Raw genomic sequence first — 20,279 nt, 5'->3', positions numbered from 1 at the left:
GATGCTTATACTGAACTGGTAAGAACAAGTCTGACTGCCATCTCAGGACTTACACTGGTATAAAAATGGATGAAAATTTGGTGGGTATTAGATATTGGCTTTGGCTGTGGTTTTGAATGTGTACGTTTGGTGAGTAGACTTCATGACCAAACATCCAACTTATCATATCACTGGGAACTTAGTTATCTGCTGTTCTTGTGTGTTGTTGTCATATGCTTATAAAATTACAAAACATTCACGTTGTTGTTGCAAATACTCAGAAAAAAATCATAATGATTTGGCTTCTATACCTGTAAAATGCCTAGGGGATAATGGTGCAGAGAACTGAATATTACACTCCTTTCTGAGTGTATGCTGAAAGGTGTGTAACTTTTGCCACTGCACTCGATGGACTGTACTTAATGGACGCTGGTAGTTTCAGAACCGAATCATTATGGTCCAAGTGGTTTGAGCATCATATTTTCAGGCCCCAAGTTGTTTCAGCCCCGGAGTTTCAGCAATCACATTTTAATGTGGCTTTTTCATTTCATCATTTGATACGCTTAATGTTCTTATTGAACCCCTACGCTACTGAAATTTAATGTTTAACCATGAACGTAGTCTTGCTCCTACCTCCATGGTTGAACCAAGCAAGTGTCAAACAACAAATAAGCATGCTGCTGCCAGATTACCATACAGTGGTGCACTCAACCATACTTATCAGAACTATTGCTATCAGAAAATATTAACAAATTCATACATCTTATACCATGTTTTTCCCACTCCTAATTCTTGCAACTGTGTTTTCAATGGTAACTTTAAAACAACCTCGGGGAAATACAGTGGTGTCAAAACATCTTGAGTCTGGGGGCCAAAACGACTTGGGCCTGGAAATATTGGGCCAAAATATTTGGCAAAATGTTTCAGTGCAGAAAGTCTAGAAACCTTGAACCTCCCTGGTACTTACAGGTACAGAAGCCAAATAACATGTGTTGTTTGCAATGGCATTAATATCATTGAAGTAACATCAACAACAAATAAGTGTTCTTCAATTTCATGGTACACAACAAAATAGATGACAAAAACCAGATTACTAAGCTCCCTTAGGTTTTATGGATGGGGATATATTATTCATTAAGATCCCATGAGCAGACCTCCATGCATCCAGTTAATAGTTTTTCTTAGCCTCCTTACATGAGTTAATAATTTAAGAGGGGCATCTAAGGAAGTACATGTACTGTCCTGAGGGGATGCGATTAAAAATTACTCGTATGGTGCATAGTGTCCCTGTACTGCAGTTGCTTGTGGTTAGGTATACGGCGAACGGCCCCTTTACATGCTCTATGTTGAAGGGACTGTACACAGTATATCTTAAACCACAGGTGACTGTGCTACAAGCACACCACATGTCGCTTCACAAGGGCGGTAAGATGCAACCAGAGAAAAGATCCCAGTGGCCTAGCAGCGCGACGTGTCATGTGCCCATGGACGTGTCATGTGCCCATGTGCCCTGTACAATCTTTTGTAATATCCTTTGAAAAGTGCTATGCCACATGTCAAAAGTCTGAGAATTCAATGTCTAGTCTGATGCAAATATGGCAGTCATACTAGCAGAATACATTGCTTTGATGAATGGAGATGCTACTCACATGTAGCGTGGCAACATAATCCTTAGCTGCATTGCTGTAGCTCGATGTTTTTCCTGGGCACCATGTGGGTCAGACGGCTGCTGTCCGACACACATACCAACTTAACATCGAGCTACAGCAATGCAGCTACACAATCCCCTGGTAACTAATATCATCATGGACGTACCAAGGTCTGTGCTAGAGGGCCATGCCATGGGACTGTTTCGACACGGTCCCGCCATTATGGTGTGTCAAGGGGAAGGTAGGAATTTTGAAGGTGTGTCTAACAAGTCAAATAACGGGGCGATAGACCACGAATGACAGGTTATCGTCTTGTACATTGGCTATAAACAAATTGCTCACCTGATTCGACATTTCGCGATGAGTGTATACTCGCGCGCAATGGAAGGCCCTTTAACTCTTTAATTAATATGAACAATATTGCTGTCAAAAGCAAGAAGAAACAGCGACACTTTGTCACATTTTATGTTTAGTTCACGTTATGATTTGCTTCATGATGGAAATCCAACCATGTACATATTTAATTGCACAAATTGGCGAAATAAATCCAGATGTTAACATCTAAAACTTCCCGATGGTCAAAAATACGAAGACATACAGGGTTCTTATTTACTTTTGACCTCTAAACTTTGTCCCCGAATCTCGTCTATTCTCGCGATAAATAACGGGAACGCCCCTTGTCATTAAGGTTCAAGATGGCGACTTCTTGTATGGATTTAGTTTGGTACTGAAATCATTGAAACACACTCGGTTTACAGGTAAATTTAATGTCTTTTTCTGACTATTTAACGGCGGTAGTGACGCTCAAGGAACTGTAGATTTGTGTCAATTTACTAGGAATGAGAAAGCTCCCAAAGAATGTAAAAAACGAAGATGATCTTTTCGGCAAAAATTACAGTGATGTCGCAGAACTAGAGGAGGGGCAGGAAACCGGCCCCCACAACTTGAAAGGTAAAAATGCGCGTTTCGTTGGGATACTTGAGGAAATGAATTCAGTTGACTGTCACTCAAAAGTTCTTGTCGCAAGTCCAGATGATGAGAAACAAGACATCTCGGAAGCGGAAGCAAAGGACCAGGAAAGCATTGCCAGATCAGTTGAGGAATGTTCATTGAACGTGGACAGCGATAGTGCCAAGGCATATGACACTGACAGCAGCAACAACGCCTTGGCAAATATGACTTTGAAAACCAAGGAATTACCAATCGCGGAAGAACCGCTCTGCAATTCTAATACATGTAACGATGAAATCAATACATCGACCGCAGAAGAGGAACGAAGGGAACATAGGCGTGTTTATGAGGCCAGTTTTCGCGGTAATTGCGTCGATAACGAAAACTGTGAGCCCACTGAGTCAGTGGAAACGCCCGTAAAGAATGCAACGAACCGGCCACAGGAGCCCGTTCAAAGTACAGGGGACAATGATGAGGGAAGCCCTGAAGACGGAGATACCGAGCACAGGGACCCAGAACAGTGTAACGACCATCCTCAAGATGTCGACGATAAACCAGAATCGGAGAGATATGACAATTTTGAACCTGAGCAACGCGTTGTGGAAGGATCGGAACCGCTCGGGACCAAACAAATCCCAATAAAACCGGCCTGTCAAGAGAATTCTGAGACGCCCTCGTCGCAGGATGAAATCAATGCAAGGGAAGGGGTCCGGGAGAACGGTTCTTCTAGCAACGGTGTAGATGAATGTGATAGTGACACTGTGGAGGAAACCACTGGGGATGCGTCCAATGTATTCACTTTCAGTGGGCAGGGATATTTACCAAGGACTGGTACCGAGACGTCATTACAAAGCGACACATCAATTACAAGTGTCTCCAGTATAAGTACTGAGCCATCATCAGGTATATCGACTGAAGAAGCAGTCGATGGCAAAGCTTGTACAATTGTGGACGACACGGAAGAAGCTGGCTTCGTTGAGGTCAATCTCTCAACGAGAAACTCATTTGACCCAGCTCATAATGTTGTGAACTATGATGACCAGGTGGCATTAGCACAAGGTGCCAAACCCAAAAAGAAAGGATTATCAGGATTTCTTTCCAGGTAAGTTAACAGTTAGTCTGGTACTGTTTTTAAAAGTGCTTTGTACTCAATCAATGAAAGGCAAATTGGCTGGTAATCATCCGTACACTGCTGCAGAATGACAGCTCTTCTTTAACTGTTTGTCTTTCTCTTTTTATAAAAATACATGATCAGATAAGAAAAAATCAGTTATCTGAGGATTTTTGCATTTAGCCTAGGGTGACGTTTGTCAGGAAAAACCCCCAAAACCAAAATGTACAGTGAAAATTTACATAAACCAAAGCATCATTCAAAAGGTGCAAGCTGTCAACCCTGCCGTCATGTTGTTTGCAAATGCATCTTTGGTTAACTAATGCAAATCTTGAGTATTCATTTCATGCACATAACGATGTCTGCGCCACACATGTAGCTGATAAACAACATGGTTTCAATACAATAGATTTCTCTCTGGACTAGTGAATTTCGTCTTCAGCTGTGACTTACAAAGCATCTAGTGGAACATGCAGAAATTTGAAGGGGGAGTCAAACTGTTCATTTATACTTTATGTTACTGACATATAAGGTGTTTGAGTTCTCAAAGCATGTGCTTTGATTGGATCTTCTTTATTCATTTAAAAATGCAGATATTCAAACTGTTAAGTACATCAAAAACAAACAAAAACTATTTATGATTTATCAAAGTGCCATTTACACGAGCAAAATTATTATGCAGAATTAGTGAAAAAAGATTGGCAATAATTTCACCTGACCCACAAATGTCAATATATTAATTTACAATGCCTTGGTTTGGGACCTCCTGCAATTTCATCTCTACTTGCGTTCAAACAAACTATTTGTACATCATGGCATGCTTGCACTTGGAAACAGAGATACGTTGTTTGTAGAGATAGCTATGGAGATGTTTAGTTAGTGTGGTGTTATGGTTGTTTCCACCAACCTTCAATTCAACAATGGATGTGGAAAGCAATGACGTAAATCTTAAGTGGTACATCTATCATCTTCAGTTTCCCCATTGGACTTTAGATTGCCGTACTCACATATCCGGGAAGCAAATCACATTTGAAACACTGTAGGGACCAATTACAGCCATGCTATTTCATTAGGAAATGGAAACTGTCAGTGGGAGAAACCATAGGGGAGAAGCCGTGAGGAGTTGCTATCTCTGGCTCATGATTCCCTGACGTTGTGTTATTGTTATATGAAATGTCATCATAATACAGTCATTTGAAGTAGATGAATGGCGGAAGTAACAGGGAAATAATACTGACCCAACATCCTGGCATTGTGCTCTTTGATACAATAGTAAAAACTGTTTTTTAAGAGACTCAGATTTTTCATTGGTATGAGCAATGGGCCATTGTTTGCAGAAAGATTCAAAGCAATACATTTGTGACTTTGTTTGTTAAGTGTGTTTGCATATTAGTTACGCACAGACACACACGCATATATACATCTATATTTATATACATTAAGGCACAGACACTCATACAAGACAGACATATAATATATGCATATATATATATCTATATATATCTATATATATCTATATATATCTCTATATCTATCTATCTATCTATCTATCTATCTATCTATCTATCTATCTATCTATATATATATATATATATATATATATATATATATATATATATATATATATATATATATATATATATATATATATATATATATATATATATATATATATATATATATATATATATAATATGTGTAATACAAAATACAGAAACAAAATACAGAAACAGCACCGAACTGAGCAAGCACATCTGGTCACTGAAAGATGCAAAGACAGAATACAGGATTGACTGGAAAATAATAAAGCAATGCAATCCATACTCCAACGTCACAAAAAAATGCAATCTGTGCCTCCACGAGAAATTCATACTCCTCAGATATCCAGAAATGTGCTCCCTCAACATTAGAACGAATTAGTATCGACCTGCAGACACAGGAGAAAATTTCTCTCGTGCAGTCACTAATTATTCAACCTTTTGCAACAAACAGGTGCCAACAAAAACAAAACAAAAGAAATCGTTTCCCGCCTAAAGTTTCAGTCGATCACAGCCACCCGATGAGTGTAGGCGGCTCTGCAGCCTATACGAAACAAATTTGTAGTGGAAATGTAATATTTTAGATTATCCTGATCAACTCAGTTGTGTATTTAGCTCTACTCTAGTATTGAGCACTCTACTCCAGCTGATCTTGAACTAAACAAGTATATATATATATATATATATATATATATATATATATATATATATATATATATATATATATATATATATAATATATATATATATATATATATATATATTGAAAATAGTCGTCAAACAGCACTGACAGTATGACACTATTCTTCACATGCAACTAAATTGTTTTATTACGATGTTTCGATGGCTTACTCCCACTTCATCAGGATGTAAATACAAACAACCTGCAACTTCATCTCCTTGCATCATCAATCATCCAACTTGCAACTTGTCAAAGTAAATTAGTACATGTACTTGATAGCATGCACAGGAAGGTATTGCTATATAGAAATTTCTGCCATTTTTCATAGCCACTGTCATCAAGTAAAGATTTGACATTCCCACAAGAGTCTGACTGTCACCGTTATGAAGAATATATCTGACACTTTCTAGTGCCTGCATGGTGTAACACTTCATGTTGAAGTCTCAAAGATATTGTCACAGAACAAGATTGATAGACCTTGGTTGTTTGGAAGGAATCATATTGTTTGTCTTTGAAAAAAAAAGTAAACTGACCCTTCTGCTATCTTAGATCTGACTGGGTTCAGGTGCCATATTTGTTTGGTGGCCTTGAATTTGGGTACAACCATGCCATTGAGAAATACTTTTTGAGTGACGTATGTTAGGCTTATCAATAACTCGGTCGCCAAAACAAAAAACGGTGATCACAGGTGATCTAACATTTATTAACTTTTAGCACATGTAGTATCTATGTACAAGTAATGAGATAAGGAGTGTTGTGTACATTTTGAGTTGAAAAATACTAAAAAATGCTGAGGTACATTAGCTTCAGTCAAGCTCAACGAAGACATGCACAGAAGGCCATCAATAATTTGTCTGACCTTACACCACCTGTGTCGACATTTGTCTATGATTTGTCATGATCCACTGTGTGCATGTCCTTGTAAGCTGTACTAGACACCATGCTGTATATATTTGTGAACATTTGTTTGTATAACCATCAGGTGGAAACAACTTGATCTTGTAGATGGTTGTCCCTGTGGCGTCCTGCTGGCTACTTTGGTCGCCCGTGTATTTTTTTGCCACAATAACTGACCATTGACAAGCCAGCTGAGCAAATGGAATGACTTCTGCATACGTGTGTGTTTCTCCCATAAATTGATTGATTGCATTATAGCAATAGCTACAACCAAGCCTAGGAATACATTTACCTGTACTGTAAGCAGATATTCAAATTTCAGGAAGCCTGAGAACGTGCAGGTAAAAATGTCTGCAACTGTTTTGTGAAATATCTTTGTTTTAACACCATACAAAAACAAAACCCTGTATACTGTATGTACAGTCAAAGTGAACAGCTGTTCTTTGCAGTTAAGTGGTTTTCTTGCGCTAATGCTGATGACAAAATGAATGAAATAAAATATGTTTAAGATTGGCAGAAATTGCATCATGAATGAAGCTGTACTTGGATATAGTTCATTGATGTCCACCTACATGTACAGGATATATACAATATGAGGCAAAAGGGAGTAAAAGTAGCCGTCTTTAGAAGTTATCTATTGGAACTTGGAAGTCTTATATTTTTTTGGAAAAGTCAGTTTCCAGTTGCAGTGACTTGTTTCCAGAAAGGCGCAAGATTTACAGTACATGGCACATCTTTCACAGCTGTAGCAATGACAAAAGCTACCCTATAATTATGAGCTTCACCGGCTTCAGTAAAACCAAGGTGCAAATCTCTGATATTACACGCATTCCCCATTTGAAAGTGGTATATCAGTTCTGAAGTAAGTGTTTCTGTAGCTGCCTGTCTTAGTGTGTACTACCGTATATAGTGCCATGAGTATTTCAGTTACAAGCACGTCCTGTGTGGATCCATAACTCAACTATGTCAAACCAGGCTATAGTAATATCCCCATATCTGGAAACAATATGGCCATCCTAAATATGCACATTAAAGATCGTAATGACATTGTGAGTTTTCCGGTATGTCCTTTGACTCAGGTCTTTGTACACCTTACCCACGGGCAACTGCCCCCTTTGAATTTTGATACCTGACAATTTTTGTGTGTGTGTGTTTATAGGTCATTCCTTACAGTTTGTGACATGTTCGTGCATGTGACAGTATTTTTATCAATGAGAGAGTCAGAAAAGCTTTTATGGCATATATGTGTACAAACTACTGTGTTTGGAAACTTGCACACCCTGCAGTCTGAGCAAATAGGATTAACTGTCAGGATTAATACATTTTCAGTCCCAATAGCATATGTGGTCAGGTCATTCCATTAATGGGGACACCAGTCTGGTTGAATATTTTCACTTTGCCCTCAAGCGTTATTCGTTAATTACCTACCGAATTATTTGTTTGTGTCCTCAATATAGAAGTTGCAGTCTTCGATATGATCCTGATATTAATACCTGTGTGTTTAGTGTGACCTCTTTTTATTCGTCCTGTCTATTGTTTGCTTTACGTATGTTCAAAATTTAAAAATAAATTCAACCTATTCACAATAGAGTGTCCAGAGACACATATTTGAAAACCCACTACATTTGGAACATTCACACGTGTTACACAGTTGTCCGATGCTGGTAGGCAAGACTTTATTGTGTGCAGGCTCATTTATTTGCACATGTACCAATTGGACAGAAATTTTTATGCTGCGCGTGACTTTATCTTGCGCATATACAGAAAAGCCATAAATGGCTTGGTCAGGTAGAGAATGGCAAACAGAAACATACCTTTTGTGTTTAAATCTCGGTGAATTTTTTCTTGAAATGTCTCTTGTAAAATTAGCTTTTCCATGACTCATTGATTTTTTAAGTCTGGGTCGATCGTAAAAAATATTTTAAACTTTTCCAGTGGGTTTAAAGTAGGAACAGTCTGAGTTGCTGGTTGTATGTGCTTTATCAGTGATATGATGGCTGCAACAAACAAATGTATCACATGTATACATTGCAATATGTCTGACTGTGCCACTGTATGAAAAAAATATAGAGTGCCAAAAGTGTATAGTCCATCAAAACATCATGCCAGTACTATTATCAAATACATGTGGATTGTACGTTCAGAGATCTTGATTCACCATGAGCAGGCATGTCTGATGAAATGCATGCATGATTCAATAACTGAAGGAGAATTCATAAGAATTTGGCTTTTTCAGTGTTTTTCTGATGTGCTAACCTCTTCCAAGCTTTATTCATCCACTTGTTCAAATTCCAGGCATGGTGTAATATTGCATTATGATGAGCTGGCCTACCATTTCCGTTCAAAAATTATTTAATGTTAAAGAGAGTTTTAACTTCCATCTCATCTAAGATCTTTTTATTAAAACCAGTTTATAGATAATAAGAAAGTGATATTCTTGTTAATGATGACACATGTATTTTGTATGCAGTGTCTGTAGGGTGACATAGTCCCAAACCACACACCAGTGTGGCACAGAATTAAAGTCAGACCTCTGGTTGTTCTTGGTCTGTCTGTCTGTTCTGGTTGTTTTCAAACAGAAATAAACAGAAACAAGCCAAAAATTTGTACAGTCTGTTTATACAACCAGAACAGACGGACAGAATGAGAACACACTGATTCTGACCATGCCTCGCTTTTTGAATCAATAACGATAGAAATATGTTTTGAAATTTTCACATGAATTTTTTGATGTACCCATCTCAACAACTACCCTGGGGAAATGCTAATTCACAACAGTTGATACTCTGTGTGTACTACTTTCCATATCGCGTGTCAGTCACATTCCCATAAAAAATAAACAAATATATTACATATCTCTTAATTCAAAAATAAAACCAGGGACTATCCACCAATTTTAATTGTGGGCAAGATAGGAAACTGTTTGGTCATAACAGTCGTATTCAAAACATCAATATGCATTTATGATTGTTGATATCATTGATTTGTGATTTGATAAAGGTTAATGACCCAGCTGGCTCTATGAGAATTTGATTCACTGTTTTATCTTTGTCCAAATCGTTTCCACTTTTTTCTTGAATTGAAATTCCTACAGGTGACATTGTTTTCTTTTTAAGACAGTAGTGTCTCAGAATAATTGTTATATCTTTATTTCTGGTCACTTCTAGTCACTTGAATACAGGTAATCTTCCATGTCAATTATTTCATGGTCTTCAGAGAGTATCTGTCCTTGTCCCACAGTCTCTGAGAATAATCTCTTTTCTATGAATAATACCGGTGAATACCGGTATACACATGTATTCAGGCAGTGTGAAACATCAAAGCAAGTGAAAATCAGATTTGATCAGATTAATATGGTAGGTGTTTCTGGCTGTGTACCCTGCATTGCACCTGGCTTGACCTGTCAGGAGATAACAACGTGTTGATCAGACAGAAAACACCTCCCGTGCATGTGTACGTGTTTGCAACGTTAGGCTTTCTATTTGAGTGATCTTCCCCTACAGTGTACATGTATATAGATTTATATGTACACAGTTCTATTCTTAGTGATCTTCAACTACAGTGGTAGATTTTATATGTACACAGTGTCCAACACAGATCATCAGAGTCTGGGACAATGAGAAATACATAAATGAAAGAAAAAACAGAGCTTTATTGTCTTCTTTTATAGGTAAAAATAAAATGTGATGTTGAAAAAAGAAATGGTAAAAAAATATTGCATGCCCATAAAGGTCCTGGAAAGACAGTTGAATCGTACCTGGAGTTTTAAAACTTTAACAGTGAAAAAAATTGCGTATGCTTCTAGCTTGGAGAAAGGAATTTAAACCTTTAGAGTTTGGAAATTGATAGTGAACTGTATTTAGTTCCTATTCAGACCGACACTTCCCAAGATACATGTATATTGATTGGTCCGCTGCAGTATTGAGCCTTATGGTAGATCTCAGAGTGAAAAGAGTTGCCCTATATTTCATTGAAGCAAGGAGTACAAGCAGTTTCCTTTGATGTGTTGTACACACAGCTACATGTTCACCACTATGCTCGGATGAAAAAACCGTATGAAAAATTAAATGGTTAATATTAATAGTGCATATTTCTGCCAGTCATGAAAATCCTAGGATAGAAAAAACTTGGGTACATGAACAGAGACAGTAAAGCTTTAAATGCACGGTGCAGTGGCCTATCTTAGTTTGCTACAATATCATTGAGTGAAAATGACCATTCCATTGTTTTTCAACTTCAAGGTCAGTTCTAGTTATTAGAGAAAAAATTTTTATTGTTTTGTTTCACTGATTGTAGTCAATGTTTGTGCTCTGAATATGATGTTGTTGTATGCTCAGACACAAGGCCCTGTGTCTCATCCCCAGTCCATGGCATAAACAGTATAAAATAGTTTATTTGAATTCTTTTCTGACATCAATCTTTTGTGATTTGCAATTTCATCAGTCAATTTCATAGAATCAGTGGTATTCCCTAGAGGGAACAGAAATCACATCACAGACACTGTATTGTTATATGCCATGTGTTTTAATATTCTCTGTACAATCATGTTGCCACCATTACATGTTTCAACATTTTTTCGCCGCATTGAAAAATGTTGTATATGCACAGACATAAAATGTTTCACGCCACAAACATCATTAGTAAAGGTCACATAAAGTTCAGAAGGTCTACATATGCATTTGCGGCCTTGATAAGCTGCAGTTCTGTTGCCATGGAATTCAATGGCTCCCTTCCTCTGTTGACCCGTCATTGATGTATATAGTGTGTGCTTCATGGCCATGCACTCTGCACTTATCCATCTTCTGGCGCACAAAACTAATCAGTTAAGACATTTATAAAGACGTTACATGGCAGACCCAGATGATTTCTCAAGGTTACTTGGATTGAACTGCATATTACCGTTTTGGTTTATATTGTAATTTCATTTGACTTATAATTCTGTCATGTGATAAATGTGATACTTGAATGTTTGAAAGTTGTTGTAAATGTAATATTGTTTTTAATAGAAATAACAACTTGAAGATACTGTGGTATATATATATATATATATATATATATATATATATATATATATATATATATATATATATATATATATATATATATATATATATATAGTACATCACCTAAGTATGCATGTATGTATTGTAGATGTGTGTGTGCATATATATATATATATATATATATATATATATATATATATATATATATATATATATATATATATACATATATACATATATATATATATATATATATATATATATATATATATATATATATATATATATATATATATATATATATATATATATATATATATATATATATATATATATATGCACACACACATCTACAATACATACATGCATACTTAGGTGATGTACTATCTTACAGTTTATTGCTGTAGTATCTCCAGTATTTTCAAGGAAGAAGGAAAGATAGCCTTGCCTGCTCAATTTAAATCATTAAATTGATATTCTGTACTGGTTAGCTGGTTAGCTGAATGTTAAGTTCAATTTATGTCTCTCATCCCATACTTACCTATATTGACCCTCTTAAACAAAGCCAATGACAGGCCATTTTGGAGTGAGACCGACATTGCAGCAGGGCAAAAGAGCAAGTTTTTCTTTCCATGAAAATGGAATAGCGTATCATATTACAGCCAGTGTACACACATTGCCTTGACTAGTACATGCACAAAGCATGACATTCAGTACATCAAATGTAATATATGATGACAGTTTTGTATTCCAAGGTCAGTGGGGTTAGGATAGGGTGATACCCGTTGATTGCTCTTTTGTTTATGTTATTCTTTTTCCAGACACACATGTACCTGTATTAAAGACCTCCCTTTGTCATTCCACTTTGTTCCATGGGGTTCAGCCTGTAAATTGTGAAGCCGTGTTCTTTCACAAAATACAAATAACACCCAAAAGATGAGCATTTTGTGTAAATGGCCTCCAGCAATCATTTTGCACATAATCATCTGTTGGAAAACGCCATGTGTCGAGATACTGTGTGTGTTTTGGCGTCCATCTCAACTTTGGAATTTTAAATATCGTGACCTTCTTGACCCATTTCATTTCAAGGACTCTGCATTTTCATTGAGGTGCTTTTATTCAGTCTTATGTTGCAATAAATTTGTTAAAGATCTGAAAATTGTCCGTCTCAGTTGTCATGTGAACCTAGTAAAATATATGCATACACTGAATTTTGACAGATGACCAAGTGTATTGATGTAACTGGTAAAATTTCCCCCATTATTTGCTTGGTTTACAATTCATAGCATAATATCCAAACATGATTGATGTATTTCTGTAAAGTAATCTGTGTGGACTCAGAGTTCTATTTTAAATCTTCCTGCTTGGTTAATTGAGTTTTCAGTGTGTGCGTTGGCATCACTCCCTGTCAAGAATACCATGCAATGTAGTTCTGTGAGAAGTTTTGGCCCGGCAGGCCACACAGCCCCAAGGAACATGCCTGTTCAAAATTGCATATGAAACCAGTGTGTCATATGTACCAGTACTTACGCTAAAATGTAATTATTTTTGAGGGTCTAATGCATTTGATGTGTTGTTGCCATGGCAGCCAAGCAGGCCGTTTAGCTATTGCTATGGAAACACCATTGTAAATATTCACAAGTCACACAGGATGTATTAAAAGGCACAAGACATGATCACGTTAGTTGTGATTTTCAATATTATTAGCATGTACATGTAAATTGGTCAGTGACTGTTGTGTTGATGGTAGCAGTGATATAAATACGGTTTATTCAATTGTAGTCATTATGAATCTGGCCATGGAACTCCGAGCTGATTCAATTATGAGAAATTCATTGAAAACTCTGGTGTTGTGGTTCCAGTAGACAGCTAGCATTTAAAAACTCCCTTTGCTTTGACTTTTGATTTGCCAAATCCATGTACCATTTGAAAATATCTCATTTTTCCGCTTCTACAGTCACGCTGAAGTATCTACTGATCAAACTTTTCAGCTAAATCTGTACTGGTGCACTAATTTCCAATTTATTCATGACAGTGGAATTTTAGTCTCACTGAAATTCATTCAATGCACAAACAATTGCATGTTATTGTACACAACGCATAGTTTTGGCAAGCCTGCCCACCTACATGTACATGTAAATGTTACATTGTATTTCAACATGCATTGGCAGATGAATATAAAAATACATTTGTTCTCTTGGACAAAAACAATGAAAATATTTTGTGAAAAGTTACAGTTGTTTTCCCTTTTAATAAATAATAATGTGATGACACAGGAGGAAAATATGTGAAATCAAGAAGGATGAATGAAACTGATACCTAACAAAGACATGTACATGTACAAACTTGTAAATTTCATTATTACGCATAATAATAGAGAAAGACCGCCACAAACCATTTTGAAAAAGAGTATGAGAATTTGCATGTATTGCAATCAAAATGCAGATGACAATATTCCTATCTCTGCTGTAGATGTGGTGTGCTGAATATGATCAAGTGGACCTCCCAGCAAAATGTCACTCCAGCAATCTACAGCTTGCGCCGTCATCTTTAATCTCGGCAATGTTAGTCAGAAAAAATATGTTTTATTCAAATAAGAGGGCTCTATTTCCAGCAGTCCATTAGCAGCCTGGTGACCCGAGAATCACAGGATGACGAAATTGTCTTGATTCATTTCTAGTGCTACAGAATTGATGCTCTTTGGATAATATACTCTCAGGTCCCAGTCTTTCTACTTTAAAGCAAGATTTCTCAGCTCTCGTTGAGTATTAACCATCATCAATATTACTTCAAGTGTCCATGTTGGTGCTCTGCAGAGCAGAGATCCTGACTACAGTAATTATTTATTTCACCAGTTTATAAGACTGACTGACCACCGTGATGGATAAAACGACAAGATGTTTAAATTTTAAGAATAGGACCATGTTTATGACTGATGGTGAGATCTATTACACTGTGTGCAGTAAATAAATGTCCTTTACTTCTGACGCTGAGAATAAATACAGCAAAGATAACTTCAGCCAACAGCGCACTATTTTTTGATCGATGTCAGTGTGTGAAAGGTTCAAAGGTCAGACTCTTCCGACTGAACCAGGAAGTTTTACAAATTCAAGCTAAATATAAACCATTTGGAATGGTATGTTTACTTTCAAAACAAGCTGTCTTTCTCACCATTAGTCTGCGCCCATTAAATCCCAAGTGTTTGATCATATGATATGGTTATGTATTATGCAAAATGGTTTAGAGTAATGTAGTGGTTATGGAGTACAATAAACCAGCAGTCTCTATCATATTCTTAAGTGTTTAACCCGTTTAAGTGCCAAAGCCAATTTTCGCCGCCTTTGAAAAATATAATGCAGACAATTTTTTTCTGATTTTTTCCAACTTTTTGATCCAAAATCATAGCCAATGAAAAGTTATGTCGATTAAAATCCAAAATTGTAAAAATCATTACAGAAAAATTCATAAAAATTGGTAAATATATTGCACCAAAATTTTGGAGGGAAAAATTACAGCACTCAAAGGGTAACTAACTAAATTCTATTGGCAATTTTATTATTTGGGGTTATATTCTTTTTTTTCATTCGTTCATTCATTCAGAAATCTCTTTGTCATTCAAAATAGAAGAAACTTGTCATTCAAGAGAGTTTCCAAAATACCGTAGATTTGTTCAGCAATTCAGTTGAAGGAGTTTAAATGACAGTTACAAATACTTAATAATATTCTGTTCACAGTTAAAATATAGATTGCAACTCTTCAACTCCATGTTTTTAGTAGGCTAATATTGTTCTCCATAAGCTGGAACCTGAATTTGGGGAAAATAGGGGAATCCAGGATCTAGTAGTTCCAGACTATCTGGCTTTGATTAAACACTTTGTGTCCTTGGGTTATTCAAGTGTTTGGCAAATACTTCCTTTTATAGATTGAGAACCTGGTACCTTCGCCAGTGCGAGAAAATTATAAAATGCGATGTCACTCTTTGAAGAGAATTTTGTGGATCTATTTGCCAGTCTTTATGTATGTATGGTCAAGTTGTTATGCAGTGTGTCAGTGGATATCGGTGGTCACGTTGAATGAATGTCCCTGTGTTTGAAATTCACTCATGCGGTACAGAGTGCAGCCAAGCACAGGGAAGGAAAATTTGTGAACCGGATCCAGGAGTCATTTGTTTGGTTGGAGTGAGTCATCCTACAACAATGTCAAAGCTAGCTATTGTGTGAAGAAATTCCTGCACCAATGCTGCAAAAAATAGTTGTCCTGGTTGGCTTGAACTGTTTCTGGTTCATGCGTTGAACGCAAATTGTTAGACTCTCTGCAATGTAAAATGAAAACAGTGCAAGGGTGGGAGAGTACGCAACTGAGTACAATTTTACTGAAATTCTGTATCTCAGTAATTTGTCAGTAATGAGATGGTCAGTAATTATTTAGAAATAACGAAAGCTGTCAGTAATAATCTATCGAGTGTCTCCTATATTAACCCTCATCTAACCCATCGTGATGTTGAAAAATGTTTTAACAAATTTGCATAATATTGGATAAAAGTCATCTCCTAGAATTATCAGATGGTATCTTCCTTACCAGGACTGCGTGTTGTGACAATTGCTGTATGTTGATATTGCTCAAAGCTAAGTTTTGCCTCCCCATATTTGTATCTTACCAGCAGGACTTTGTTTACAAAGAAGGCCTCTGCCAAGGAGCTGCCTGTTCAACCCAGCAGCCCACCGGGTTGGAAGCTGTTCGGGCGGGTTCCTTCAAAGGAGAGCATAGCCCGGCCCCCTGCGTATATATCAGAGGAGTACCAGGCCAAGGGCAAGACGCACCCACCCACAACGTCCAAGAGTTGGAAGAAGCGGGCAAGTTCCTTGAAAGTGGCTAGTAGCACCACGGCGCTGATACTTGAAAACAGGCCACAGTGAGTAGTTTTTCTCACAATTCTTACACATGAAAAAATGTCCTAGAAAGTCATTGCCACCGGTATTGGAAGACTTCAGATTCATCCGGTAGACAAACATTGCATGCTAGCATGCAACTCATGCAGATAGGCTGTGTATAATGCCTTATATGGAAAAGGGATACACGCCTTGAAACTGAAAGTATTAAACTTTTGCTGAAGTTTTTCTCAAGGAAACTAAACAAGTCTATTTCATAACCAAGAATTAAAAAAGATGTGTTATTAAATTTCAGTATCAGAGAAACAAATTTATTACCTTAAAGGGCCAGTAATGCTAACTTTTGATAATTTTTACCACATTTGTTTTGAATATGAACCATAATTTCTTGTTCTACTCCCCTGTGCATGTTGATATACACAGTGTTCAGCTTGTCAACTCAGCCGGTACATGTGTAAACTGCATTGTTATTGTTGAAAAGTGACTTCTGGTCCAGAATATAAACAATAAAAATACACGTTACATTTATAGAAGCTAAAAAGTGGGTGTTTCAACATTCTTTTGGAAGTAAAATTACAAGCTGCAATAGATATGCAAAATGAAAAAATCATCAAAAAGTTAGCATTACTGGCCCTTTAATTTTTGCTGATTTGTGAAATCCGAAATTGTTGCTACTCTTCATGTGAACTCCATAGAGAATTGATGAATTTTTGATTTATAAAAAAAGCAAGATAGTGAAAATTTCCAAATTAGCGCTCACACAAGCATTGGATCGGCAAAGTACTAAAAAAATTTGTGACTCAGAAAATCTGTCCTCTAGGCACATTCTACCTGAACACTGATAATATCAAGGTTCACAGGTTGTGTATGGGGAAAAATAGCTGGCTGAAATTAATGAATACATGTAGCTATTCAACTTGTGCTGTTGCAAGACAAAAGCTGAACACACTGCAAGTCGGACTACAAGTAACCATTGATTTTCAGTGACTCGACGACAAGATGTCTTCAATGAATTGTATATGTATGTTCTATTTTACATTAAAAGTTGTTTGGTTTAGTTGGGATTTGGTCGTGTCATTCGGTCACACATTTGGTAACAGTGGCAGATTGAAGGGTATACAAGCTATTGTTTCAGCAACTGGGTGACGTGCGAAGAAACGTCGGTCTGAAAGGTCTCGTATAAGTGGGTGGCACATACATGTAAAGTGCCCACTTGTACCAAACACAACTTGTTGACCCGGGTCAAAGGTGATGTTGGGTGAGACGTTCCAGTTACAGCCATGTACATATATAATACATGTAGATAATCACATGCTCTGCATGAGACCAGGTTTTGATGGCTGACAGCTGTTGAAACCTCTGATCACCAGCCTGAAAATAACTCCCCACCATTTGATTTTGTCGGCCAGATTTTCGTTGTATTTCATCGGCTGAAAAAAGAATGAGTGAAGCAAGGCTAGTTTGATTTCGTGACATCATCCAGGATCAATATACTGAAGTATAACTCTACTGTCACACTGAGACCATCTATGTACACTGAAAATTGACCATTGAATTCATACAAATTTTACACTTGGATGATAAACTGGTAAATGTCGAGCCGAGAGACACTCTGCTCAACCCTTAGACCACCTTTGCTTCAACCAATCCCATCGTTTTCTACTGTAAAGTTTGACCTCTAGAGAGGGATATGGGGTGAAAGGGTTTATTGGATATCATTATTTTCACCAAACACAGACTGGCCCTTTGTTAAGGAAGGTACAGCAGATCAGTGTCAAAGGAACAACAGGGCTCAGCTATAGAATATTTGACATGGTCTGTTGTAAAATTATTTATATGGCAAAGCAAACCCGGGGATACACGCCCTCTTTTATACTTCATGCAGGCAAAGGGTCATTGACCCAGCCTTCATTCAATCTGACAAGAAAGGATTTTATTTCTGATAGAGTCTTCTCTTCTTTCAAAAATCCATTATGAGCTAAGCAAACCCAATATTGGACCTAGGTACTGTAAATGCTGTGTTTGACATGCAGATTCTTTACATTCAAAATCAAATACATTATTTTTTTTATGAGTGAAGCAAGAGGTACATATAAGATTGAAATAGCATTTCTATTTCAGATAGAAATTGTATGGGATTATACTTCCCTGCTCTAATATGGCAAAAAGACTTCAATTCTATGAACACCTATCCGGCAAATTCAACATTTGAGCAGATTTCCCTAATAAAGCAGTAGAAAGTTCTGTTTTGTTGCCTCTTTTTTCCACTGGGTCAGCCAAAGTTAATATGTGCTGGCAGTATTAAGCTTCAAGCAGCTTCATGTATCTAGTAATTTGTGTATGTGTATGTTAATAGAAAATAACTGTGTAAGGCATAATGATTTGCCCATATCTACGTTCATGAGCATTTATGTTACAAGCAAGTGCACATCCATGCACATACACAGACATACATGTACACTTCCATGGTTGGACTTTGGACTGATATGATTTGCAAAAAGTAATGACTGAAGATGCCGTGATGAAATAAAGTTTACACCGTTGGGATCATCGTGCTTCTAGGCTACAATCAGCCTAATGGGAATACAGCACTCGAGAAATGAAAACAGCTCTGAGCAAAAGTTAGCGGAGTCAGGAACAGACGTGTGCGTGACACACATTCAGTGAAGTGTTTTATCTTTCTAGGAGACATGTTTATGTGGTAGCCTTGAGAAAGTAGAGGGAGGAACCACTTGTGCTGGTTTTAGGAGCAAACATGACATGTTTGTACATATCATAGCTGTTTCATGTTTTCTAACCACCTGATATTTACTATTCAGATTTATTTGTATTGGATGTCTGGCAATTATAATTTGATTAGTCTAACTGAAGAAATTAGATAGCGCACACACATCAATGAATGAAAGCATTTGGTTTTTAGCAAATAGAAACTTAATTCACGTTGCTCAGAAGTCAAAGAAAGATTCTGAGGGGTTGTGAGTTCGCCAATGTTTTATAAACAATTAAGATTTTTTTCAAGCCACCAATACTTAACTTTTCAGCTATTAAGTACAGAGGCAGTTCTTGAGAGGTTTAGTGACCTAGCATTGGCATAGAATCAGTAGTCTGCCAAAGTGATTTCTATTCCTTCAGTTTGGATATCTTTGGGGAAGAAATTCAATTTTGATAACTTTGTGGAAGAAATTCAGTTTCATCATAATGTAACCCAAGGTCAGTGTTCCATTTCCCAACAAAAAATTGACATTATTAGATGACACTGTGTTTATTGTGAACTTCTTTTTACTGTCTATGTTTTCACGTATCACAGGTTCTTAGATTAAATTAATCTTCAGAATGAAGATTTTGAATTTCCTGCCTGCTATGAGCGCTATATCAATTCGAAAGAAATCCCTATCATTACTGTGTCCAATTCAGTCTTAGTTAGTCTGTAACAAATTTCTGGAATTTGCAGTCATCTTTTTTTTTTGTCCAACCTCCACGCAGATCAACAGGAAGACACAAATTTGTTTCTAATCACAGATGGTTTTGTCCTTAACATCTGAAAGTGGTCAATTATTGTAGTAATGTATCGAAATTAGAA

General features: G+C 36.9%; 1 protein-coding gene across 2 annotated transcripts in view; it reads left to right on the top strand.

The window, feature by feature from the left end:
• Positions 1 to 2,285: 2,285 nt before the first annotated feature.
• The window catches only part of LOC139120229 (TBC1 domain family member 14-like), a 45,434-nt gene continuing 27,440 nt past the window's right edge, over positions 2,286 to 20,279 (top strand). Inside the window, exons 1-2 of one of the 2 annotated variants that reach the window (XM_070684450.1) lie at positions 2,286 to 3,681; positions 16,474 to 16,722. In XM_070684450.1, the coding sequence (XP_070540551.1) occupies positions 2,468 to 3,681; positions 16,474 to 16,722 (1,463 nt within the window). In that variant the 5' untranslated portion in view covers positions 2,286 to 2,467. Of the gene's footprint in view, positions 3,682 to 16,470; positions 16,723 to 20,279 lie in introns of both variants that reach the window. The other variant, XM_070684448.1, reaches the window with a different exon arrangement.

The sequence above is a fragment of the Ptychodera flava genome, chromosome 20 (assembly GCF_041260155.1).
Source record: "Ptychodera flava strain L36383 chromosome 20, AS_Pfla_20210202, whole genome shotgun sequence".
NCBI classification, from domain to species: domain Eukaryota; kingdom Metazoa; phylum Hemichordata; class Enteropneusta; family Ptychoderidae; genus Ptychodera; species Ptychodera flava.
This window is presented reverse-complemented; position numbering and strand designations above follow the sequence as displayed.